This window comes from Hippocampus bargibanti, linkage group LG03, assembly GCF_051943395.1.
Source record: "Hippocampus bargibanti isolate YZ-2025 linkage group LG03, ASM5194339v1, whole genome shotgun sequence".
In the NCBI taxonomy this organism is placed as follows: Eukaryota; Metazoa; Chordata; class Actinopteri; order Syngnathiformes; family Syngnathidae; genus Hippocampus; species Hippocampus bargibanti.
Window position 1 is genome coordinate 17,266,899 of NC_142736.1, and position 26,757 is coordinate 17,293,655.

The 26,757-nt window shown below is 41.9% G+C and overlaps 2 protein-coding genes across 6 annotated transcripts in view; one reads left to right on the plus strand and one right to left on the minus strand.

Annotated features, from left to right (window-relative positions):
- Positions 1-13,568, plus strand: part of fsd2 (fibronectin type III and SPRY domain containing 2) — a 20,719-nt gene extending 7,151 nt beyond the window's left edge. For 4 of the 5 annotated variants that reach the window (XM_088992316.1, XM_088992315.1, XM_088992317.1 and 1 more), the window contains 10 exons: positions 2,112-2,345; positions 2,458-2,480; positions 2,587-2,708; positions 3,970-4,134; positions 4,218-4,352; positions 5,032-5,188; positions 5,883-6,016; positions 6,112-6,244; positions 7,584-7,760; positions 13,279-13,568. In XM_088992316.1, coding sequence (XP_088848442.1) covers positions 2,112-2,345; positions 2,458-2,480; positions 2,587-2,708; positions 3,970-4,134; positions 4,218-4,352; positions 5,032-5,188; positions 5,883-6,016; positions 6,112-6,244; positions 7,584-7,760; positions 13,279-13,537 — 1,539 coding nt within the window. In that variant the 3' untranslated portion in view covers positions 13,538-13,568. Of the gene's footprint in view, positions 1-2,111; positions 2,346-2,457; positions 2,481-2,586; positions 2,709-3,969; positions 4,135-4,217; positions 4,353-5,031; positions 5,189-5,882; positions 6,017-6,111; positions 6,245-7,583; positions 7,761-12,968; positions 13,054-13,278 lie in introns of all 5 variants that reach the window. The other variant, XR_016114466.1, reaches the window with a different exon arrangement.
- A 2-nt stretch (positions 13,569-13,570) lies between these two features.
- Positions 13,571-26,459, minus strand: LOC148900531 (KH homology domain-containing protein 4-like). Its single transcript, XM_088992320.1, has 14 exons — positions 26,329-26,459; positions 23,016-23,280; positions 22,807-22,923; positions 22,632-22,708; positions 22,051-22,103; positions 21,746-21,936; positions 21,082-21,290; positions 20,035-20,095; positions 19,735-19,792; positions 19,311-19,546; positions 17,190-17,294; positions 15,937-16,019; positions 15,731-15,849; positions 13,571-14,402 (listed from the first exon to the last, which is right to left on the minus strand). Exons 1-14 carry the CDS (start codon positions 26,355-26,357, stop codon positions 14,272-14,274), a joined length of 1,734 nt encoding a protein of 577 aa, XP_088848446.1. The 5' UTR covers positions 26,358-26,459; the 3' UTR covers positions 13,571-14,271.
- Between the last annotated feature and the right edge of the window lie 298 nt (positions 26,460-26,757).

Consider the following 26,757-nt stretch of genomic DNA (forward strand, 5'->3'; position numbering starts at 1 on the left):
GAGTGTGGTATGCTACTCATGGGACGCGTGCTGAGATCCAATTTACCCATCTCGGAAAACCTGCTGAAGACAAAGGAAGGGGAGAAAGTGAGGAAGATGAAAGAACAACAGAAACAAAAACAAAAGTTCTACCATGACAGAGGAACACGGAACCTACCTGAACTACACACCGGTGACCAAGTACGGTACAAAGACAAAACAGACACATGGTCACAGAAAGGAACTGTTCTGCGTCAGGTCCAACCAAGGTCATACAACATTCAGACAGAGGAAGGTGCTGTTTTAAGAAGAAACCGCCGAGATCTTCTCAAAGAACCAACCATAGCAAGTCAACGAACAGAGACTGTAACAGAGACTGTTGTAACACCTCTAAATCCAGGACATGCTATCCGAAAATCCTCAAGGAAAGTGAAACCACCTGAGAGACTGATTGAAACCATTTAACATGTTTTTCTAAGTGATCATGGTGAAAAAAAAATGATGTGAATGTTTCATTTATTGTTGCAAAATTTAGAAATACTTTATTCAAGTTTAAGGTTGCTAATTACTGACATAATTAAATTCATTACATTTGTTAAAAGTAAAGAATTCCATTAAGAAAGGGAGATGTAATGATATGAGCAAATCGTATTTGCATGTTCTACTAGTGATGCCTGGCTTTAGATCAAAGGTGCATGCGCGCTGCTCCAAGTCAGTCTGATGAGAGCCTACGAGAGCGACACATGTCAATTGCCTTCTCCCTCCAACCAACACAGCTGTCCTCATAAAGAACCTCAACTCTATCCAGAAGTTGTATCATTTACCGAACCCGCTTACACAAAGCAACGCAGCGGATTAAAAAACTTTCCAAAGACGTTTGTTTTTTACTCATTTTGCTAGCTTACGGTGGGCTAATTTTAGCGGTATGTATCACGTGACCTAGACAAGCGTTTTGACATGGGTCAAGAGTAAGTCATAGATGGATGGATGGTAATTTGTCAATTTTTCATTTTATGTAAATTATTTATTCTTTCTGCGCGGCCCGCTACCAAATGACCCACGGAACGGTACTGGTCCGCGGCCCGGTGGTTGGGGACCTCTGCACTAGAGGATGCCATTGGCCAGGAAATAACTTGTGACTTGAATAAATTTAAGAAATTTTTACTATGAACGTGTGGATTCATGATAACCTCATAATATTTTTTGCTATATTTGCTAGCTTCGAAGCTGTCCAACCTTTCTGAATGATGTTCATCTATTCTTGAAAACTCCGTCTTGAAAATGGCTTTAACAGTATATCTGCAACCAAGTCCATTTCTTCTCCTCCAGCCATTGTGGGTTGACAAAATCCCTATTAAATAAACACAACACTATACAGTATTTGTTTATGCAGCTTACTACAGATATAGTGTGCTAACTCTGGCCAGTATGCTCTTATCACTAGCGGCGAGTGATACTATGATTGGCTAGTGATTTGCCAATATTGTGACTAACCAATCATAGTTTGAAAAATTCTGACGATTCCAGCACCTTCCAGCCGGCCTTGAGTTGCCAACTCAAAATCTGATTGGTTAAAGCAAAAGTTTCATCAACATTTATTTTTACGCTCCACGGCCCGCAGAACTGATAGTGAAGGCATCTGGATAGATTTCTGACTTTGATAACAAATGGCTGAAACAGTGGAAAAGCCATGAAAGGAAGCTAAAAGACAATTTTTCATTATTTAATAATAATTCATGGACAAAATATAATCAACATTAGGTTGTGATTCTGATATTTTTATGCAAGCAGAGAAGGTCTTGCAGGCTCTGACGCCCCACCACTGTTGTAAACAACAGGTGCGCCAAAGTACTTTGAGGTGGGAGAAAATTGTTCAATTAGTGTTCCTCTGCCAGATAAACCCCAATAGTTTTGAATTCCCTTAAAATAAAAATAATTGAAATTGTATTTGAAATTTGAAGGTAGACAATGATGAGTGCATAACATCAGTAGCTGTTTGTACAAAGATGAAGCCAAACTAGCTCATCAGAGAAAGCTGTGTCTTTCACCACCCTGGACATACTGTACATGTCACATCCTGTTGAAAAGGTCTTCTCAAGTGTTCAAAGCTCTGCAAATGACACAATACGCAGGACAATTTTGGCAGACGTGAGCAACACTTGGAGCATCACTACACAGATGTTCTTCAGACAATATCGCAGCGTTATGACGAGCGAGCAGCTCGATTGCAAGATGAAAAGAAGAGCAAGCTGGAGGCCCTTTACGCTCAGCTGCTTACCTGTGGGAATACGCTGGATGCCTCCAAGGAGCTTATAGAGGAGGCTAAGGACATTTATCGTTGTCAGGACAATCGAGTTTTTCTCAAGGTATTCATCTATCCATTTTGAAATATGTCTCGCTACCCTTCAATTGTGCAATTAATGTTTTTATCTATCCATCTTCATGTATTAACTTGAGTCCATATTCGTTTTATGACAGACAGTTGTTCCAACCCTTAAACGGTAAGCAAGTGCAAATTTATGATCTGAAGTAGTCCAATTTGTATTTAACAATTGGGATAAATGTCAGAGTTCAAAATCAGTTTTTTTTTTTTTTTAACGTCATCAGAATTGAGGAATTTGCCAAAGAGGAGATGGATCTCACACTGGCAACAAGTCTGGATTTTGAAATGCCACTCGCCGATCTGTCAGATGTCAAAAGCATGATGGACTCCATTAACATCGTTCCAGGTTCGATTTACATTCTGGTTTTGCAATTTTACAACAGTTGGAAATGTGGGCGGCACAGTGATTGACTATAGTTAACATGTTCGCCTCATGGTGCAGAGGTCATTGTTTCGAAATCGAGGGAAGGCGAAGGTATGCGAATTTGCACACATGTTGTCAGTCTCTTGCTGCCTGCTCCAAAGTGCAAGCTGCAGAGGATACATTTTTTTTGTGGATCAAGAATGATTGACATGTTGTTAGCCGATCAAGTACTTTCCCACGGGAATCAATTGGCATGTGTCTAACTGTGTCATACCACAAAAACAACGCCACCATTGAGCTGTAACCGTTTTGATTGCTGATGTCAGTTTATTATTCCAGTGGTGTGGGAATGTATTAAATCTCATTGAGACCCGCTCGTTGTATTTTACTTACATGACAGGGATAAATACAGTTCAGGAAATGCACATTTCTACGTCACTGCGTTCAACCACATCAATGAACATGAACTTTAATCTATTCTTTGCTCATAAAGCATCATTCATACAAAATACGGTCGTTCAAAGCAGACATATACCGGTACTGGAAATCCAAGTTCTATGTAAAATGAAGAAATAAACATCAGTCTATGATATCAATAATTTCAAGAGGATAGTACAGTGAGACCTCAACTTACGAACTTAATTGGTTCCCAGACAGAGTGTGTAATGTGAAGTGTGTATCTAAAAAAAAAATTCCCATAGGAAACCATTAAAATGGGAATACTCGGTTCCCGGGTTTCCATAAAATATACTTTTCAACTAAATAAGCCTTAAAACTACACACAACATACTTTATTCTATGTATAATAAATGTGCTATTGTATTGCAATGAAAGAAACACTGCATTGTATCATAAAGTCACTTTTATATGGCTTGATGGAATGGCGTTGGAGGTCGAAGGTCAAAGGGAATTGCATGAGGACTGTAATTAAAGAAATAAACTGTGCTGTAAAATAAAGTTGTATTTACCTTTTTGATGGCCGTTGATGGCTTATGGAAGGAGAGTCACCTTCCATAAGGACTGTTGGTGCTGTTCGGTCGTGTGCTTCCGCCGAAGATCACTCCGCCAGCCGTAGTGGGTGTGTATTATGAAAATAGTGCTTATTATAAGGTTTAATTTTCAGAAATTTGACGTTTGTAAGACGAAAAGTTTGTAAGTTAAGGTGTTTGTAAGTTGAGGTCTCACTGTATATCAAATACAATGTGCATGGCACCTGATTCGGATAACGCGGGAATGTCCACAGCTCCGTCCGCCCCAGTCATCAACCCACAAATGGTGAACTCGGCCACCCGGACAACTCTGCGTGTGTGCTGGAGTCTGTTTTCTGATGACACGGTGGAGTTCTATGACCTGTACTACAGAGTGGTGCTGCTGAATGTGCCTCAGGACAGCACCACTGCCCCAGAAGGTACATCTGCGTCCCAACACCATCTGTTTTTAATGCCCTTTATCTTTTTTTTTAAGTAGTTGTACTCTTATTTTCGCATTTAGTAAGGAAGGTAAACGTGAAAGAGACCCACTGCACTGTGAAAGAGCTTCTACCTGGTGCTCAATATGAGCTCTGGGTGACAGCCACCAACACAACCGGCATCAGCCCGGCCAGTGAGAAGGCCTTATACATGACAGGTAATTAACGGCAAGTCTGGTTGGAAGCCATGAAGGACTATTGCCGTATTTTCTGGTGTATAAGGCGCACCTCCAATGAATGGTGTATTCTCAAACTTTTTCCATCCATATATAAGGCACACGGGACTATAAGGTGCACCTTCAATGAATGACAAAAGTTTTCCAAATACAATATATAAATACAGTAAAGTCTCGTTATATCGATATCGGTAGTACTGCTTATTACGATACTATTTCTATGAACGCAAGGAGAAAATTTACATGCCGCAGGATCGGATATATCGATAGTCCGGTTATATCGATATTTTTTCTGACTCCCGCGAATATCGATATAACGAGACTTTACTGTATATAAAAGTTTTCCAAATATAATTCACATCACTTTATAAGGCGCTATAGGAGAGAGTGAGGTTATGCACTACTTCTACAGGTGGGAAATTGAGCCGGTGCTTTTGGGTGCGCCTTACACACTGGAAAATACGGTACTTTAAAGTGACCTTGAGAGTTTTGAAAGGCGCTTATAAATGAAATGTATTATTTATTATTACTTTATTATTGTTGATAACTATTCCCAACATATAAAATACAAATACTTTCTCAAAATATTGTTTTCCTCAGCCTCCCATGATTGATGACACAGTCAGGGAGAATCAATGCTAAATCACTACTTTCTCCACAGTTCCATCTCCTCCAGTGATCAAGGAGAGGCAGTGTTGCAGCTGTCCGGAGGCTGCTCTCATCCGCTGGGAATCAGGAAACCCTGACCCTGTTGACTCCTACACCGTGGAGCTGACTGAACTGAAAGACTCCGACGGCAATGAGAAAGGAGTCACGGAGTAAGAGCACCTCAGCACACTACAAGATACACAGCAGTTGGGATTTTTTTTTTCATCCCCTCGTCTTAATCTTCTACTTTGAATATCTTTTCAACCTCATCGATGATGTCAAGATAAAATTGTCCAGTTTATTATAGGCAGTGACACCTCATAAAAATAACATACATATAGGCATCCATCAATTTTTGATGCAACACATGCATCACATTGCCTTTAAACTCATGTGACCCACGTTCTTACAGTGCACATAAAGCAGGATCTGAAAAATATCCTGTCAGAACTCCCCGACTCTCTGGGGTACAGTGCTGCAAGAACAGTTTCCTTGAAAACAGTAATTAGCAGTACATAGCTCCTGTTAATTTTCTACTTTGGGATTTTGTTGTTGTTCTTCTTCAAAGCTTTCATAAACAAAGCCACGTTAGAGCTTGCAGCGGACATTATATGTCCCGTGGTTATTGAATTGCTGAATCAAGATGCACTCTGTCCCAGAAAAATCTATTCTTAGCTTCAGCTCTTCTCCTCAACATTCTTTGTTTATGTGGTGACTCCCGATAAGTTGCTGCATATTTGACTGGTGTCTTTCAATGAGTTCAGGATGTTTTCTGGGGTGAAAAGACAAATGGCAATACGTTTTTCCATACTGTGAGGTGCATGTTTTATGAAAATGTCTCACCTATCCCATTGTCTGGATCAGGTCTGTCGTAGCAGTACCCACATGCCAGTGTTTGATTCAGCTTCAACCAGGTCACCTTTACCTCATCTCAGTGAGAGCGGTCAATATTGGTGGGCCCAGTGAAAGGAGTAAGGAAATATGGATTTCCACCTCTGGTAAGAAGCAACACAGAGCAGACTCTTCCTCACTGGTTTACTGTTCAGGCCACAGCTCAACATTATCCACAAATATTTTGTCCTTGTGTCGGCAGGGTCATTTTTCTATCTACTCGAGGAGACTGCCCATCCATGCCTGTCAATATCTGAGGATGGTTTCACTATTTTCTATGGAGATGAAGAATTGCCAATCAGCGCCATGGCTTTAGACGATGACAACTTCACCAGGTACGACAATTACCAGTAATGTTAAAATTGTGCGAGGATGATGATGGACTGACGTCGAATCGAAATATAGTCGAACCTCAGTTTTTCAACCAGAATCCGTTCCAGCAACCTGTTTGAAAACCAATTAGGTCCAAAACTGAAACATTTATTATAATCAATGTTATCAATGTCTACTTTTTTTTAATTGTGATTGGACAATACAAACACGCCTGCTCACAATGAAACGCTACACGAGTATAATGTATCAGCCACAATGAGACGCGACAAAAGGAAGTGACATGGACGGAAGCTGAGGGGAGTGGAGTCGTGCATTCAGGTGTACTCAGTTTGGTCGAGAACGATTTTTGGTTGTGAAGAGACATAAAAAAAACTAAATTTTTGGTTGAAAAACAAATTAGTCAAGAACAGAGACGTTCGAAAACCGAGGTTTGACTGTAATCCCGAATTAATTGAATACGTAGTTGAAATATACAGGTAACATCCGATTTACGACCGGGTTCCATTCCGACCAAACGGTCGCAAGTCAAAATCCATTCAAAATGTTCATTAGGCTCGGTGCTAAATGACTAGCAAACGACCTGATTCGGACGCCACAGGGGCGGCTGGGAGGGAATCTGGGTCGCCGGTGTTCTACCGGTTGCCCTCTTCCCGGCCTTACCCCGCTCTCCGTGGCGACGCGCGGCCCGACCCCGTGGCCGTCTGCGGTGCCAACGCGCCCGACCCGTCACCTCGCCCCGAAGCAGAACAAAATCTCAAAAAGGCGGCGCCAGTGTCGCCGGCCGTGGACCCGATGTGGCGTCGTCGCCGCGGCAATCCCGCGAGCTGACGCCCGACCCGCCTCAGCTCTAGTCCTGGCCAGTGGACACCCCTTCCTCCGGTGCTATCACACGGTCGATTGCTGTGCGAGAGTGAGATACTGGCTGGCCGGCCAAAATTGTCATACGCGTTGCTGGGCTGCTAGCACGTTGCGGTGCCAGGCGTTAAATTAAATGGAAAAAATACGGTCTAGCAGTCGCGGTCGTAAGTACGGCTAGTTGTAAGTGTGCCAGTCATAAGTAGGATGTTACCTGTAGATGGTCAGACTTCAAATTGGATCTGTGGGGAAATGTGGAATAACGAGATGAATTTATGTCTGCACTGGTGTGCATCTGTCATTAATGTGTGAAAAGATGCATGAATTTGCAGAATGTGAAATGTTCCCAAGATGCCCCAATTGATCTGAACGCTTTGAAATTGATGGAGAAAGGCAAATAATGGTGGAAAATCCAAACAAAATTTCAAGTAGACAATGATTTTTTTAGACCTCCTTTTCAGTAATCATTCTTAACGTGTGTATCAGATGTGTAGCAGTCCTTGGGGATCTGATTCCAGTGCGAACTCGACATTACTGGGAAGTGGAGGTGGATGATAGGACAGAGTTTAGGATTGGTGTCGCTTATGAGGACACAGAGAGAAATTCCTACCTGGGAGGCAACAACACCTCCTGGTGTATGAGACACATCCACACGACTTCTAGGTACTGGAGCCTCAGCTCATTTTGATTTCACTCAATGAATGTTCTGTGCAAAAACGACTAAAATTACTTTTGGAATGGCTGCATATTTATTCAATATTTATCTATAATTTATCTTAAAGGACAACCGACACCTCCGGACAAGTTGTTTCCATAATTTGTAAAATCACTTCAAATGACTTCTACTGAGCGTATTTTACAAAGATTCCACGGCATGCTATATTTTACGTTTTAAGACTCGCGCTGAATATTCAGGAAGTCTTGTTTTCGAGTTGATGACGATGCCTGACATGACGTCACGTCTGGAACGCCCTTGACCGAGAAAGCGACACACAATGCATTTTTGGTACTTTGTTTCATCTGAAAACTTGGTGTTGATCCGTGTTGATGGCGAAATTATAAGGAAAACACATAACGCAACGGTGAATCGTTGTGTGTTGCACTGTTGCGCCAAGACAACTATTTGATATTCGCTGACACAAATTCCCAGCAGACAAATCAGCCCATTTCCAACGGAGCTTGGGCGCCATCTTCTGCATTTTCTGGGTGCTACATTGGAGTCCTGGTGGCTCGAATTGATCCGTAGGTAATTCTTTAATCGATTGCAAACATTTATGCTTTCCTCTTCAGAACTATTTGAATCATATTCATAACTGGATGAGTAACAAGAAAGCATCTTCTCCGAATCTGAAGCCATTGTTTTGATTCTCGAGCAAGGCAAGACGTCTTGGCGTGACGTCACAGATAAGGGGGCAGGACCTTCTGAAACTATCAATTTCCGGGGTCATTTTGAAGTAGTTTTGGGACACTTTAACTCATTTTTATTGGTATTTTGCATTTGACTAAAAATATCAGCCTGCGTGTTTTGGGTATTTTAGATGCAATAAACTATCAATATTCGTAAACAGAAATTTGGTGTAGTATGATTTAAGATGTTTGTTCGCACGAGTACAGTACGTGTTACTTACTAGGACCAACAATAATACGTGTATATTTCATTATCATTTATGGCAAATAAAACGATCTCATCATTTAATGACATAAATGAATCAATATATTTTGTAATTACAATTTTGGACAGAATTTATGTCTTCTTTTCCTTTCGGCTTTTCCCTTAAGGGGTCGCCACAGCGAATCATTGTCCTCCATCTTTCCCGGTTTTGTGCATCCTCTTCTCTCACACCAGCTACCTTCATGTCCTCTTTGACCACATCCATAAACCTCCTCTTCGGTCTTCCTCTTGGTCTCCTGCCTGGCAGTTCAAGGCTCAGCATTCTTCTCCAGATATAGTAACTCTCTCCTCTGGACATGTCCAAACCATCTCAGTCTGGCTTCTCTGACTTTCTCTCCAAAGCCTCTAATATGAGTTGTCCCTCTAATGTACTCATTCCTGATCCTATCCAACCTGGTCACTCCAAAAGAAAACCTCAACATCTTCAGCTCTGCTACCTCCAGTTCTGCTTCCTGTCTTTTCTTCAGTGGCACTGTCTCCAGTCCAAACATCATGGCTGGTCTCACCACTGTTTTATACACTTTTCCTTTCATCCTAGCTGAAACCCTTCTCTCACACATCACACTTGACATTTTTCTCCAGCCGCTCCAGCCTGCCTGGACACGCTTATTCACCTCTTTTCCACACTCTCCATTGCTCTGGACAGTTGAGCCCAAGTACTTAAAATCCTCCACCTTCTTTATCTCTTCTCCCTGTAGCATCACGCTTGCACTGGGATCCCTCTCATTCACACACATATATTCCGTCTTGCTGCGACTGATCTTCATTCCTCTCCTTTCCAGGGCATATCTCCACATCTCTAGTTTCTCTGCCACCTGTTCCCCGTTCTCGCTACAGATCACAATGTCATCTGCAAACATCATGGTCCAAGGAGATTCTTGTCTAACATCGTCTGTCAGCCTGTCCATCACCATAGCAAATAAGAATGGGCTCAGAGCTGACCCCTGGTGGAGTCCCACCTCCACCTTGAATTTCTCAGTCACATCGACAGCACACCTCACAACTGTCTTACAGGCATGATACATGTCTTGCACCTCTCTGACATACTTTTCCGTCACTCCAGACTTCCTCATGCAATACCACAGCTCTTTCTGGGCACCCTGTCGCACGCTTTCACCAGATCTACAAAGACACAATGCAATTCCTTCTGACCTTCTCTGTACTTCTCTATCAGCATTCTTAAAGCAAACACTGCATCTGTCGTACTCTTTTTTTTGGCATGAAGCCATACTGCTGCTCACAAATGTTCACTTCTGCTCTTAGTCTAGCTTCAACTACTCTTTCCCAGAGTTTCATTGTATGGCTCATCAACTTTATTCCTCTGTAGTTAGTACAACTCTGCACATCTCCTTTGTTCTTAAAAATGGGCACGAGTACATTTCGGCTCCATTCTTCAGGCATCTGTTCACCATCTAAGATCTTGTTGAATAACCCAGTCAGGAACACCACCGCCACCTCTCCAAGACACTTCCATACCTCGATTGGTAGATCGATTGGTACCTCGATCATCAGGCCCGAGTGCCTTTCCCCCCCTTCATCCTCCTCAGCGCCCACCTTACTTCATCCTTGCTAATGTTTGCTACGTCTTGGTCTACAACCGTCACATCTTCTACCCTTTGTTTCATTCATCAATTCTTCAAAGTACTCTTTCCATCTTGCCATCACACTACTGGCACCTGTTAATACATTGCCATCTCTATCCTTAATCACCCGAACCTGCTGCAGGTCCTTACCATCTTAGTCTCTGTCCCGCCAGCCTCTAAAGATCAGTCTCGCCTTCCTTGCTGTCCAGCCGAGCATACAAGTAGTCATAAGCCTCTTGTTTGGCCTTTGCCACCTCTACTTTAACCGTGCGCTGCATCTCCTTGTACTGCTGTCTAGTTTCGTCCGTCCTCTCAGTGTCCCACTCCTTCTTTGCTAACCTCTTTCTCTGTATACACTCCTGCACCTCCCCATTCCACCACCAAGTCTCCTTATCTACCTTTCTCCCACCAGCTCACATCCTACTTGTAGGGCATACTCACAAACAACATTGAACATCACGCCTTCAATTTCTAGCTTCAGACTCATCATTCTATTTGATACTCTTTTTACTTCTAAGACATTCCTAACAAACTCCTCTTTTAAGATAACCCCAACTCCATTCCTGTTTCTTTCTTCACCATGATAGAAAAACTTGAAACCCTGACCACAAGGTTCTAGCCTTGCTCCCTTTCCACCTGGTCTCCTGGACACATAGTATGTCTACCTTCCTTCTCTGCATCATGTCAAGAAGCTCTCTACCTTTACCCGTCATTGTTCCTACATTCAAAGTTCCTACTCTTAGTTCTATCCTCTTGGCGTTCCATTTCTCTCTTTTCCTCCGGGCACACCTCCCTGCCCTCCTTCTTCGACCAACAGTAGTCAATTTTCCACTGGCACCCTGAAGGTCAACAGTACCAATGGTGGCCGTTGTTAACCAGGGCATCGACCGATCCGCTATGGGATTCAGAGGTTTGATTCACATATTTGTTTTGGATTTTTTTTTACGTCGGATGCCCTTCCTTACACAACCCTCTGTATTTATCCGGGCTTGGGACCGGCACAATAAGACACTGGCTTGTGGCTACATTGGGACCAACAATAATAATAATTAATAATTCAAAGCTCTCAAGGACAAATACAGAATATTTTACTAGTTGACATCTTGCTCAGCACTAGTAATGCACCATGTCTACTGGTTTTGAAATTTCTCAATATTGTTGGTGAACACAGCTGTACAGTCCTTGGATATTGTTACTCGGTTAACAAAAATCTTCAATAAACTTCTGTGATGCAAATGTACCAGTACTACGAAATTATGAAATACCCATCGACTTAAAAGAATGAACTCAGAAAAAAAATAAAATGGTAATAGCTTTGGACGTTGCAATAAAAGCTAATTGTCAAGGAGTGCCCTAAACCAGGGGTCCCCAACCCCCGGGCCACGTTACATAATTTCCGATTTATTTATTATTTGAGTCCGAACCATGTGTTATTTTGAAAAATGAAAAGTCACAGCTTGCAGCGCATTTCCGTGACGATGGATGGGTCGCAAAGCTCGCTTACTTGTGCGACATATCCAACCTGCTCAATGAACTCAATCCGTCACTTCAGGGGAAAATGACAACTGTCTTCAAGTTGGCTGATAAAGTCGCTGCATTTAAAGCCAAACTGGAATTGTTGGGGCGGCGCGTGAATAACGGTGTATTTGACATGTTTCAAACATTGGCGGGGTTTTTGGAAGAGACTGAGCACGAGCCTTCATTCCCCCAGCTAATGCACGAGCACCTGTCTTTTGCTATTAAAAGTGTTCGAGCGCTACTTCCCAGCCACGAAATGACAAGGAATGGATCCGCAACCCATTTGCCAACAAACCAGGTGAATCCAACAGCATGCTGTTGGATTCAAATGATGGCGGATTGAAAAGTATGTTTGAGACAACAACTCTGCCGGTATTCTGGATTCAAGTGATGGCAGAATACCCCGAGATCGCCACAACACACTGAAAACCCTGTTGCAGTTTCCGATATTTTATGTGTGAAGCGGGGTTTTCTGCAGTGACAGCAACCAAAATAACAAAACCAAAAAACAAAATAATGGGAGACAATGACACCCGAAGTGTCATGCTTATGTCCATTCTACTCTGTAGTTTTGAGTAGAATGGACATAAGCATGACACTTCGGGTGTCATTGTCTCCCATTATCCCTAGATGGGACCGTCTCCTTGCAGAGAAACAAGCTCAGGGGTCCCACTGATTCAGTTTCAGTGAGTTTTTTTATTTTTTCATGCGCTTAGCACTTGTTTTTGTGGTGTATCTTATTTTGAAGGCACGTTTAAACATTACCACGGTGACCATTGAGCGTTAAAGGACAACAACGTCGCTTTTTTGTCTTGCCTTGCTTGAGAATCAAAACAATGGCTTCAGATTCGGAGAATATGCGTTCTTGTTACTCATCCAGTTATGAATATGATTCAAATAGTTCTGAAGAAGAAAGCATACATGTTTGCAATCGATTAAAGAATGTATTCCGTGTCATTTTGAGGCATCAGGGGTGGGAAATGTCGCACCCAAAAAAGGCAGAACATGGCGACAAAGCCATGTACTTTCAGACCAAAGTACAGCAAAATGCATTGACGTGATGGAAGGACTGCTACAATGTGTCCTTTTTCTGGTCAGGAGCATTCCTTCAGTGACGTAACGTACGGACTCGTCACCAACTCAAAAACAAGACTTCCGGAATATTCAGCGCGAGTCTTAAAAGGTAAAATATAGCTATATGCGGTGGAATCTTTGTAAAATACACTCAGTAGAAGTCATTTGAAGACATTTTACAAATTATGGACACAACTTGTCTGGAGACGTCAGTCCTCCTCCTTTAAAGGATTAGGGCTTTAAAGTTATTAACAATATGGCGAACCAAGGATATTGAAATCTCAGTGATGTTAGACTGCAAATAAATAAACCATCTTCTGTATTCTTTTTCTAGGCACAAGTATGAGTTTTTACACAATGGTCAGAGCCCTGACCTGAGGATCACAGTGAACCCAGTACGAATAGGGTTGGCTTTGGACTATGACCGCGGAACACTGTCCTTCTTCAATGTGGATCTGGAACAACACATGCACACCTTCCAGTGTCAATTTTTGCAATCTGTCCACCCGTGCTTTGGCCTGGACAGCCCAGGAGCTCTGACCATACACAATGGCAGAGAGGCTCCAAAATATGCATTCATAGAGCATCCTTAATCTCATAAATAAATGAGTCAGATTAAATGCACATCCTTTGTAGGCATTTTTATTATAGTATTCCATGGGAACAGACATCTTTCATTTTCTGAGAGGAGAAAAAGTTCTAACAACCATCTCAAAGTGATCCATATTCAATTCAGAACAAATAATGTAGGCCGATTTGTTGTCAACAAAAATAAAAATGTCATGCCGGATCAAATTTCCAGTCATTTTAGCACACGTATGCACACATAAAAAAAGGAAAATCCACCAAAGCACACTCTTCAAGTTGGGAGCTGGGGATGCAATTTCATTTTCTGGTACTCTTGGTTTTTTTTGTATTGGATTTCTCTGTGACCGATGCGTCGTCAAATGCCTAATTGCATTCTGTTTATGAAGTCGTTGACGGAGATCTTCCACGTTTCTCTGCTATTTGAAAATCCATAAGTATTTGACAGACCTCTCCAAGTAGATTTTTAATTGCCTATGGATGCCACACGATGGTTGGTGCCTTTGGCCCAAGCACAAAAACAGTGAAGATGTCCGCGCTCAGAAAATTGTAGTGAGTTGCGCTATGTGGGATAAAAATTATCCATTGCTTTACTTTACATAACCTGCCCATATCGATCCTGAAAATATTAACCTTCCTTTCAAATAGAATCTGAAGAAACACACATTGTTTCAAAGCAGCGTGTCAGAGTGTGGAAGTGGATTTTTCTTTTGCGGGAGATTTAAGTGCATCTCCGAAGGGGTCATGAGTTACTGCTCTTACTGCTATGCGTTCTCTCCTCTTCCTCGTCAGAAGAGTCTCCGCCGTAGGGCACCAGCCCCGATGTGTCCATCATCACTTTGGGCTTCTTCTCACACACATCTTCAACAAGACCTGTTGGGGTACAGCGTAAGAGGCAAACAGAAGGAAGGGGGGCGGGGGAGGGGAGTAGAGACCCAAAGGAAGAGCCCCATTGAAGAGCCCCATGTTAGCGGTGGTTTACAGTCGGTTTGATCCCCAGTCAGCCACGTCAGGACACCCATGCCAAGCAGGTCCGAGGACATGTGGAGAGAGAGAGAGAGAGAAAACAAGGGAAAGACAAAAAGACATATAGAAGAAGACAACGTTAGTGGCTCCCAAGCAACCAAGAACATCTCACAGGTCTTCACTCCGTCTCCATTCTTCCACAGGGGTGTGGAGATGCCATTTGATTGAACAGAAAATCTCTCAACAGACCAATTCCTTAAGACGTCACAAATTCTTCTGGGTGGTAAAAGCACTCGTAAAGAAACGCTGCACAAACATGTTGCCAAATTGAGAAAACAGTGGAAATTGAATGAGTCTCCTGGTCAACCAATTTCAACAAAAAAGTTGACTTTCTAAATTTTGTTTGCACCGATTCTAATTTAAACCCTCCACTGAGACTTTCATACTATGTACTACTAATAAGAATATAAGACAAATGCATTGATATTGGGAAAGCATGGTGTATGAGTGTTCAATATTGTGAAATCTTTATTATTGGTCTTTATTAATAGTCTCAACGGTTGACACTGATTTGATTCTGATGATTGCAATTTTAACAAGGCTGCAAAGAAACCATCAAAGGAAATGAGATTCAAATTTGAAAAATGAGCAGATTTATTGTGACTTAAACATTTCTAAATGAGGCTAAATTTATGAGGTGCAAACATTTAAACTCAAGACAGACAGACAAAAAAGGTATTCTTCTTCTAACAAATTATTTTACTTGTGTAACCTGTGCCATTATTCCAAGCAACCGAAAGACCAAATCAGGCCTTTGCAGGTGATAATCTCATCTCATCTCATTTTCCGTACCGCTTATTCCTCATTAGGGTCGCGGGGGTTGCTGGAGCCTATCTCAGCTGTCTTCGGGCACGAGGCGGGGGACACCCTGAATTGGTTGCCAGCCAATCGCAGCAGGTGATAATGTTCACTATATTTGAATATAGATTGTGGTTCTTTTGAATGGAAAAAATATGAGCATCTCAGTTTCAAGAGATTTACCTCTCACATCTTTACAACAGTAGAGGTGATAGATAGGCTGTTTTCTCAATTGGACCACCCTGACATTCAAGAGTGCCACTGGAGAAACGATAAGGCTTTTGCCACCAGAAGTACATCCAGGTTCAACGTGGAAAAGGTCCAGAAAGAGGCACGCGTCATCTCCCAGTATTGGGAGCAAAGAAATGGGTGCATACCCGAAGACCCTGCACTGTTGGGCGGACTGCCTGGATCTTGGACCGGCGTGTCACTGGTTCGCTTCAGTGGGCCAGAGGTGAGGGCAGCAAAGGGAGGTGGCGGTGGAGGCATGAGGATCCTAAAGCGTCAGATTGAAAATATGTATTCCAACCAAAGAGGCTGTTTGTTAGAGAGGAACTAAGTGGAGAACTTAAAAAGGACAAACCTCTCGACTGCTTTGTCCTGGATGACGGGGAAAGGAAATGTGGACTGGCAAAGTGCAGGAGCCTCCTGAGAGTACTTGGCCGGCTGAACAAAAGCCCAACATGTTTATTAAGGTCTTTATTTTCTCCATAGAAGCACTAATTTTAGAAAGACATTACCCTACCCCAAAGAAATCAAATGTGACTCATAAGCACTAAAGTTTACCTAACCCAAATCTACATTAAGGAATGGTGTGTCCTCCTACTTACAATGGTATATTTTGAGTCATTGATGGGAGAAATGAAGCAATATAGCAAAATGTGATCAATATCTGCCGTTCTCATCTTGCCTTTCCCAAAAGAGCACATTCGCAACCGCCCTGGTAATTTGTAATGTCAGGATGTTCGGAATGGGTGTGACTGGGCCATCCCTGGCTTGAATCCATCAGTTGCTCATGATACATGATACAATGTGCAATATGAGAAAAATCAAGAAGAAACGGACCAACGGCAAAATACACTTGGTTTGAGGCCAAAAAGTCCTTAAATTCAGAATCCATTAACGAATTCGGTCAACTTTAAGATTCCTACTGAGTGCAATATGGACTTGATGTAACAAAGGGCTTGCATTTCGACAACTTTATGATTGTAATTACTTGTACGCCGCTTTCTACCTTGAGTACTCAAAAGTGCTTCACACTTTCTGTTGTCTCATTGACCTATTGATGATGAAATATCAGGAGCAATCGGAATTTGTGTGTCTTGCTCAAGGACACGAATACATTGTTGCAATGGCCAGGGATTCAACCACCAACCTCTGTGTTGGAAAGCGACAGCTCCACCAACAATCTGACATACATGGAAATACAATCCGTGACATCTAAGGTTAGTCCAGTAATTGAAGATTTCAGAAAGTGACAAAATAAACACGACAGGTACGGGTGATGCCTATTCAGAGATTCAATGTGTGCAAAGGGGTTTGGCGGAGCCTCTGCCATGGAGGTTCTTAGGAAATTCATTTTGTACTTGTCAAATATAATAGTGTTTGAGAATAAAACATTTGCCATGCAGGGATGAACAGGCATGAAGCAACGGTGACAGTTTGAAGTAGCTGAGTTTCAGAAGCTAAATAACCACCATTATGTTTTGAAGCCAACAAATGATCTTTTTCATCCTCGTGATTTCAATCTCAAACAAAATGTTTTTTTCCCACAACCACCCAGCTCTAGTCTTCGCAACATCCACCATCCAGTGCAGGCCTGACTCTTCATCTCACCTGTTTTTCCTCTGTGCCTTCATGGGGCTGCGGATTTGAACTTCTTACGTCCGGTTGAGCGGGCAAAGATCCGACGACGTCCACTGTTTCGCCGCCAACAACACCCTTAAACACAATATAACCCTTACTTTTACATGATTCTTTCAATCACCAAGACACCTACAAGCTGGTCTTGCCATTTGAAAATCCTGACTATTGATAATGATACCTAATAACATGCCCAACATCAAGTGTTGGCATACCTAAAAATGCTTGCCTTAACCAGTTTTGAATGGATGCTATGCAAGTATTGCGTGGCTTGAGAAATGTATTTAAACACCTTTATGACATGTTGCCACATTTCAGGCCCAAATAAGTATATAAAGACCAGGTAGGATACAATTGTGAAGTGGAACAAAATTAATATACACATACAGTGGTACCTCGGTTCTCGACCATAATTCGTTCAAGGACCCTGTTCGAAAAGCGAGTTTTTTCAAACACCGAAACCACCTCTTTGCTCCTGTCACTTGCGAGTTGACAGCGGGGGCATTGGCGATCACCTCGCCAATGCCAGATGATTGACTCACCTCGCCACCGTACCTGGACTCTTCCATCGATGCGCGAGTGTATCCGGTCCGAGGTATTTTCCCTGCGTCCCGTAAATTTATGGGATTGCGTCATTTTGCACCCTCGTGTGCCATTTGCTTTTTGGCGTAGTAAGCGGGTAACAAATCGCTACGAGCCACGTTGACTCCACTTTCTCAGCGGGTTTCAAAACTCTGAAGTACACTTTTGAGTCAGGGTGTAGTCCGAAGCATGCTTCTGATTGGCTGCCGGTGCCGAATATGCAAATTGCCAAACGAACCTTCGTTTGGCAATTTGCGAGAGGATTTAACAAACATTTTGTGTCATAATTTTTCGCGGCTTGATTGATGTTCGAACGCCGAAGCAAGAATATCTCGAATATTTTGTTCGAACACCGATTTGTTCGAATTGTGAGGCGTTCGAGAACCGAGGTACCACTGTAGTTGTAATTTTTTAAGGAAACAAAAAATCCCAAGAGCAAAATATTTCTGCCCACCTTTGTTGAAACACACTTTACTGCTCTCACAGATGCAGATCTTTACAAGCAAATCACTTTTGAGCATTTGGAGAATGAATTATTTATTTTACCCAATCTTCCTTAGAGAACAGACCGAGTTCAGTAAGTTTCCATGATGAGCATTTGTGCACAGCAGTTTTTTGCTCATTCCACAGATTCTCAATTGGATTCAAGTCTGAACTTTGACTTGGCCTTTCCAATACCGGCTGGTATGTTTTTCTTAAACACACCAAGTGTATATTTTGCTTTTTGTTTAAGGTTATTGTCTTGTTGCAGAGTCAACCTCTGTCTAAGTCTCATGTCATTTGCAGACCCAAATAGGGTTTCTTGCAAAATGGCCCTGTACAACATTTAACCCCCGTTCACTCTTAATCTCCCTTGTCAGCCACCATGACTCGATTTTCGTGACCGCCTTTGACATCTATTGACCACCAATCAATTGGAGCATGCTTAGCAATTTACATGTTTTTGCATGAACAACTTGGGGAAAAAAGAATATAAAATTACCATTAATTCAACCCAAACATTTTAAAGAAAGATCTTTATCCACATGTATATTCAGCCATATAATGATCTTTCTTTAAAATAATATTTTAAAAATTAATAGAAATTTAATAGAAATGATATATCAAAAGTACGAGTTGTATTGATTACTTGGTATCGGTGAGTACTCAATGGTTGGGTATTCATACTGGCATCAGTCTGGAAAAAAAGCGAACATCCCTATTAAATATTAATAACATAATTAAATAGTGAATGGTAACATGAGCAAATGTGTGATTTTGTAAGTGAATGTAGCCCTTCCCAACAATCAGTACAAAAGTAGCAGCTCTCTGTTTCAAAAAAAGGCCACTATGAGTACAGTTCTGTAGTGCTTTAAATGAACCATTAGTTGATTGGGTTGATGAGAAGCAAGTGTAAACAATGCACAGGACTATTTTCAAAAATGGACTGATCAACAAGAATTCAAAATATAAAGGTTACCACAAAAAAAGAAAAAAAAACTTAACTACAACATTTGGAATCTTTGTCATTACCTCCACAAGGTAGGGATTTGGCTTCCGTGGACACACCGGATACTGAACCATTGCCTGAGAAGATTGAGGGGTTGTCGACAAGTTAGAATGACTCTGGAGACCATTTGCATTACTCCAATAACCACCGGCTCCTGGGTAAGCTGAATAGGCTCCAGCATACCCATTGGCTGGGTAGTTATACCAGGAAGACTGGTTAGAGTAATTGCTATTAGGCGGAAATCCATGAGCTGCGTATGCTGAAAGGAAAGTATAGAATGTGGTGTTAACGGCATCCATCATATATATCAGCAACAAGCTGTGACCAACCTATGGTTGGACCACTCACGAAAACACAGGATGTGGGAAGTGTCATGACAAGATTGCAGCTACGCTAACATCTATTGTCGTGATCAGTGCTCAGTCAAAACAGCTCAAGGAAACTTACGTTGAGTTGAGGCAGTTGTTGTGTAGGATGACTTTAGCCGGGCGTGCTCGGCTCTCACCTGTCGGTGGTCATAACAAGATCAAATGAACAAACATTGCACAACGACAGAGTTGATGGACAGTTCAAACGTATTGTGGGTAGGTGCAGAGCACTCAAGACCTATCTCTGTAGATCAGGTGGTTCACACTACTGCAGTTACTCTCGGAGGTAGGTATCAGTGAAAACTCGATGCTTTGATAGCTTCACATTCTTAAACCTCCGTATAGCTCTCATTCAGCTTTAGACAAATGGTTGACTTACAGTTTCCAGAAGACTCTCTGCGAGTCGCTTGGCTGCCTCCAATCCAGCTGCGTTTGGGTGGCTGCAACATAAAGGCCATCATGGTTAAAGTGCAACAGAAGGCCAAAAAGGGACAAGGTATCAAATGACGTTTTATATTGTTATGCGATGGTCAATACATGTTTTACAAACTTCACAAGAATTGCTATAGAAGTGGTATATTTCTATGATGCACCATGTGATTAATCCAAAATTGGTGCTATGCGTAGATACAGCGAGCATTTTCTTTGGAGTTTGGTCTCTTTCATCACCTGCTTGACAATGCCCTATTGCATGGCATACGTTTGTACTAATTAGCCTGGTAGCTGCTCAGAATGCACATTTTAGTGGTAAAATGTGATTAGATTTTTCTTCAGTTTTCTCCAACTCCTCAATGTCACCTTTCCCCCGACCCGCACCAGTAGTAACTCTGAGTTGTCACCAATATTGAGTCCAAATACCTGATAAATTAAGTAATTTAATAGAGTAGAAATAATGCAAAAAACGTATTTTCTGAAGATGATTATTCACCAGTCTGGTAAGTATTGCCCAGGACAATTGATCCAGTAACAGATTTACATATTGGATTTTCCTGTGTATTTCAGGCCTTTATTTTCTTCAAAAGATGCCCGTCCGCCATATACGCAGATGCGTTTTATATAAGAATCCATATTGAGCCACAACAGGTCTCGCAACTACTGTCAGAAGCCACCGACTCCGTTTCCCCCAGTAGAAGAAATAGCACGTAACAGCAGCCTCTACTTGAGGCACCTTATGTGGTGCACTTTTTTTTTGTTCATTTCAGGTTATACTCCGGTGCGCCATATATATGGAAAAAGTTTGAAATTGCACCATTCATTGGGGGTGGGGGCACCTTATACTCCGGTGTGCCTTATACACCGGAAAATATGGCATATTTCCCCCCCAGGGGCAATCAGCAATCTCAGCGAGACCTTAAAATATGCCCGCCGCTGACCCAATCCCATGAATACTTGCCCATGACTCAGAGAGAGCGGAAAAGTATATTACCTGATGTATACGTAAAGCGGTTCAAAAGACTCCCGCTTGGATGCTTGTTCAATGTAGCCGGAACCTTTGCCTCTAAGGAAGACTCGAGCTCCTGTTTCTGTCTGGATGTGACCCAAGTATGTTCCTCCAGGACCTTCGACCTTTTCATTTACATTGAATGACGGCACAGACTGTTCCAGGCCCACAAAGATCTTTGTGTGAACAAAGTTCTATGAAGAAAGGTTTCATTGTCAACACAGATCTTGGCCCGGTACAAGAATACTTTTAACAAAATATGTTGTTGGCAGATGCAGTAAGCCATGGCCTTCTTCTTCAGACCAAGGATCTTCTCTCTGCTATTTAATTTGGGAGGTGGGTATCAGAGAAGGCAACATAGTCTTCACTTGCCTCACTTTCTTTACCTCCGTGCTTGAAGGAGAAGTCAAACGAATTTGTTCAAAAATATGTTCAATGCCGCCCCAACAGTCTTCCAATCAAGTAATGACCACTCACTCAGCTTCAGCAAACAGGTGAGCCGTGATTGGTCATTTCCCGAGTATCAATCAGAACAGCATGTTTAGATGAATGAAGGTGCATAGAACATATTGTGAAGAAATTTTGTGTTGACTTCCCTGATAAAAAAAGATGTTGACATGGAGCAAAAAAAAAGGTTAATTCTGCCTACCCCTGGATGAGGAGCTGCTGGCCGGTGCCCTTGACTCTGTGTTGAGTTGCTGTTGGCTGTTTGGATGACAGGGCGAGGAGGCTGAGGGTACAGCGTGAGTGGGGGAATAATGGGCATGGGTTGACCTCCCGAAGCTGCAGATGCTCTCAACATATCCTCGGCGATGATCTCTTTGATTCGAGCGACGGCTTCTACGTTGGCAGAAAAAAATATGGTCAAAATGTCACTTGCTAATAAACTTAGTGGTATTTAGTCTTTGAAGTTAAGAAATGAAGGGAAAGGGTGAGTGGATCGCTGCCACTTACTATTAACCTGCTCCTGTGTCTTTGCCTGGACATGCAAATACAAAGGTCTTTGTCTAAAAAGAGACAAATTAGACATGGTCATGGACAACAGGGAAGTTCTGTACCCTTCTGATCATTTTACATGACAGAATATAAAGCATATTTTGCTCAGCATGTGTGTGTGGGGAAAGCTCAATTCTACATCCTGCAAAATGATATTGTAAAAAGAGTTATTGTAAAGATGAACAATGACCTGACTGTAAATTGCGCAACATACCTAGGAATCGAAGCACAGTTGGGTTCAGTATGTTGCACGTGTTGACATATTTACTGTTAAATGTCCACTTGTCTTTTTTTATCAAGTTGTACATACCTTAAAGAATTCAAGTTCAACTTGAGTACCGTCATATAGAGGGACCACTTTTCTGGTGTAATAGGCTTCGGTTTATATTTTATCCGATTGGTCCACTAAACGTGACCATTGTTGGTGATTGGTCAACTAGCAAAATAATAGTTTGTGACAGCCTTTGTCGCTAGTGAATCCATTTTTAAAAGGAAGTTAAAGTCTGCTTTTAACACAGATTGTGTATCTAAATACCTACCCTCCAGATTTTTCCCTTTCAACATCAAACATGAAATGTCCTCTAGTGGATACAACAGCCCCACTACACAGTCGAATCTAAAATAGTGAATCCAGAAATATGTATATTAGCACACGTTAAAATATATTTCAAGCATTTTCAAGTCCAATGCTTCCAATGCTTAACTTCCACATACCTCCTCTTGGGTTTTGCCTTTCGTGAGAAGGTCTCTGCAATTTAGAGGCACATCATTTATGTCAACCTCCGTGACAACTAGTTCTTCTGTGGGGGGCACCACAGGTGCACTCGGGGTCTATGTGAGATTTAAAAATAAATCATTCCTTACCATATGGAACCACGGCTTGCATTGCAATGTTTGGTTTATTGAGATAAACGAGTACCAACTTTTGTCAACAATGGTGGGGGAGTCAAAAGTTTCCCTTTTGCCATCAACATAGCATTTATTTTAGCTGCCATGGCGGCGGCCATTTCAACCCCTCCCTGAGGCTCTGGCTTTTCCTCTACAGGCGTTAGGCTTTCTTTTTGCATTGTGAGAGGAAGTGAGCTGCTCAAACTGGACGTGCTGGCAACCGCTGAAACATGATGGGCAATAGTCCTATTGTCCCCCTGCTTTGATTGGGCTGGTTTATCCCATCGGCTGGTTAGACACCTGCAGCGGAGGGGGAAAAAACACCTATGGTTATATTTTTGTTGAACCATACAATTCCATATTTTACTCGTCTGTGACAAGCACATTTGAAAATTCAAGCCTACAACAGGGTACTCTTGTACAATAAATGGGTTTGTTATCCAAGCGTACAAATAGAATTATAAACATGTCATCTAATGCTGTAAAACACAAACATATACATCATATATACAGTATTGTATTTCTTGAATGCAAACAGCTGTTTTGGAACTCACTGACCCGCAAGTAGATTTCTCACATATGTGCTGCATAGTTGTGGCTGTGAGTACCTTGCAAGAGGATTGTCAATGGCTGGATTTAGCTGTCAAGCAACACCAAACTTGAAAGTTGCAACGTGGTTGGTTGGAGTGAGCATGACATGCAACACAAACGTGGCACTGTCATGCTACTGCTATAGCCTCCCTCTATTTCTAAAATCTAGAATAAACCAATCTCGATTTTGATACTTGCATGGAATATATGCCTGCCCTTTGAAATACCATTCCAAAACAACAGCTGACATTCCCACCAGGCCTCTGGTGGGGCACAGGAGGTTTCAAAATATGGCTGTGAGACAAAATCAGCATTTTGGACCCCCAACTTCAGGCCACTGAAATGTAGGTCAACCAATGTTTTATTTGTTAATATCAGCCACGTGTGTCATAAATGGTGACAAACCTGCTTTTACGATATTTGACACCGTGTCATGTATCTGACCAAACCTCAGCCATTTTAGCTGGATTATTTGAGTGCCAGTTAAAATGTATCTTTCAAAATGGAAAGGAAAAGGTTAAAACAAAGCAACTTTTCAAAGACAAACATCTTTGTGCCTTTCTTATACTGTATATGCCTCAAAATCTAATCTAGAAGTATTTATCCATCCATCTATCCATGTGTGAGAGACAGATCAATTTCATGAAGGCAAGGAGACTGGATCGCTGTCACAACCACTAATGATGACTGAAGAAATCAGCAAAGACAAATAAAGCACAAATAAGTAATATCGTACTGTGCAAAGGCACCAAATGCTTAATTTGAATAAAAAAATTGCGATGCCCTACAAAAACTGGGGTTTAAAAAAGTGGATTAGCACCATCAAATTGTTTTAGAAATCAGTCATGGCTTCATCCAGGTTTTCTATTTGCTGTTGCCCTTCAATCAAGCAGAGAGAGATTTGGGCTCTTTTGTGAACGCAGGATCACATGGTGATGATGGTAGCATTCATTTAAGACACGAGGAGACAATTTCTGTCACTTCCCGGTAAATAACTTTCCTATAAATAACTTTGCCAGCAGCTACTGCCAAACAGGCTGAGGCAGTGAGTGCAGGTGTGCCGGCAGCAAGCAATGCTCTTGCGCTTTCATTTACAAAGAAAAAGTCATAATCAGAATGACTTTGTAGATTAAAACTATGCCTAGTGCGTAGGTGCATGTGGCTGAGTGATGAAACGCAGGCAGGTGATTTAAGGAGGAGCAACAGATAATGGATACAGACCAATCAGAAGTAGCTTTGGATTCGACGAGCCAATGATCGTGCAGAGTCAAATTAAGCGGTGACAAAGCCAGGCACGCAAGACAGAGGGGCAAACAATGTAATGTCAAAATAGCTTCTGACTTTCAGATCAGAGTTCAGGGTAAACTTCAAGCAACCAGGAAGCTTTTCTTTGAACCATTGCCTCATTTTATTCTTCCTCTGAAATATTTTTTAGAATGTAACTGAACAAATCCAACCAATTAGCTGGAGTTTGATCAACTACATACATAATTGTCATAAAATGGCATGCAACCACTGGGAAAGTGCTTGGCCACTGGTACTTCAATATAACTTAGTGGTCGTGGGTGTTAATAAGACATTCTAATGTATCAATTTATCTTTGTGATTATGGAGCCCTGTGTTTACTGCCATAAAGATAAATAGGCAATCAAAACAACATTTTATGTACTTGCAGGATTTTTCATAAAATATCTAAAAATTGTACCAATTTGCAAAGTTGAAGGAGTTGGATAATATGTAAAATGCTAATTCCCTTTATGTGCACACTTGACCAACCAGTAGCCTGAAGAAGGGGGTGAGAATCCCCCCCCCCCGCTCTAAATCCTGGAATCTCTCTAAAGACGTAACAATATTAGAGATTAATGATGATAAATATTTTGAAACCCTAAACCTTTGGAGCTAGGAGGCTCAAATTTCAGATTGTTTCAGAGGCGGAAAGTCCCGCACGAGAACAGGGCGCAGCGCGCACCACCCGGTCGGGGAGCGACAGAGAATAAAGATTACCTCCCTCCCACCTTCAGCTTTTACAGGCCGTTTCGGGTTATCATGCACATTTGCCCCTTATATGGACCGTTTTTTTGCCTTGTCTCGAGTCCCCAAAGAAAGATTAGAGATTTTACGGGAATTACGAGACCTTGCGAGACGTACGTGGGCAAAAGAAGTCAAACACTCGCATGTGAAAACATTTACAAATACTAATTATACATTATCAATATTGCAGAAATCCTGCTTTTACTCTGAGAAAACATGTATTAACCCGACAAGGCAGTGAGAAGTAGAGGGAAGAAAAATAACTACAGGATAACGCAAGCTTTTCCAGGGCATTTGATTTTTCCCCCTCTTCGTTTTCTATGACTGGACAAATGGCCAAACGTTTTTCAGGACGCACAATAACCCAGATCCGTGGGTATTTCGTTGGTTTGAGGGGAAAACAATAACACGTGTAATTTTATGCACTTTGCGCCAAAGACTGTCTCAAAGACAAAAAGTCATGAAACCACAATCTTAAATCCAAATGGACTAGAACATTCATGGAAAAAATATACAGTACTGTTTTATAAATTACGTTATAGGAGTTTGCAATAACGTCAAGTTATAGTTTAGGCATCATGGTTGTATTGCGCACGCAACATGGGATTTCCTCAAACGCTAGCAGGCCATGAACACTCCTTAGCGCTGCCGCGGGTTAAAAGTATCATTCAAAGTTCACCAACTTGGTTCACATTTGCCTCAATCCTAAAAATAAAAGATACTTACGGAGTTTGCCCGGCCATTCCTAAAGACATATCACGAGAACGTGAACCGACATGAGTTAAAAGAGTTTGCAAGGATGCTGGACAACGACTGCAGACATCCCAGACAACGTTGCCGGCGACTTGCTGTGACGTATTTCCTGTGGCGCCTGCGTCATCTGTGAGCTGACGGAAGTGAGACAGACCCTTGGGTTTTTATCATTATATAACATTCTCCAGACCAGTCGTCCTGAAGTGCTTTTTGGTTGTGTTTGGACTCGCCCCAAATCTACAATAGACTGTAGTAGTGCCTCATATGTTGTAGTCGGTTCGCCATTTTGTCGTGCTGTTCAAATGTGTGGTTTGTGAAGATTATTCCCTATTTATTCAGCCGTATCACAACATGTATCTTGAAAAGTAATCAACAAGTAATGGTCACGAGGAAAGCTCGTGT

Coding starts and splice junctions, on each gene's coding strand:
- LOC148900531 (XM_088992320.1), bottom strand. CDS start 26,357: ATGTCTTTAGGAATGGCCGGGCAAACTCC. Junction 17,295..19,310: donor CAAATCCCTACCTTGTGGAG/GTAATGACAAAG, acceptor ATTGTGTTTAAG/GGTGTTGTTGGCGGCGAAAC. Junction 16,020..17,189: donor AAGGCACAGAGGAAAAACAG/GTGAGATGAAGA, acceptor GCTTTTGTTCAG/CCGGCCAAGTACTCTCAGGA.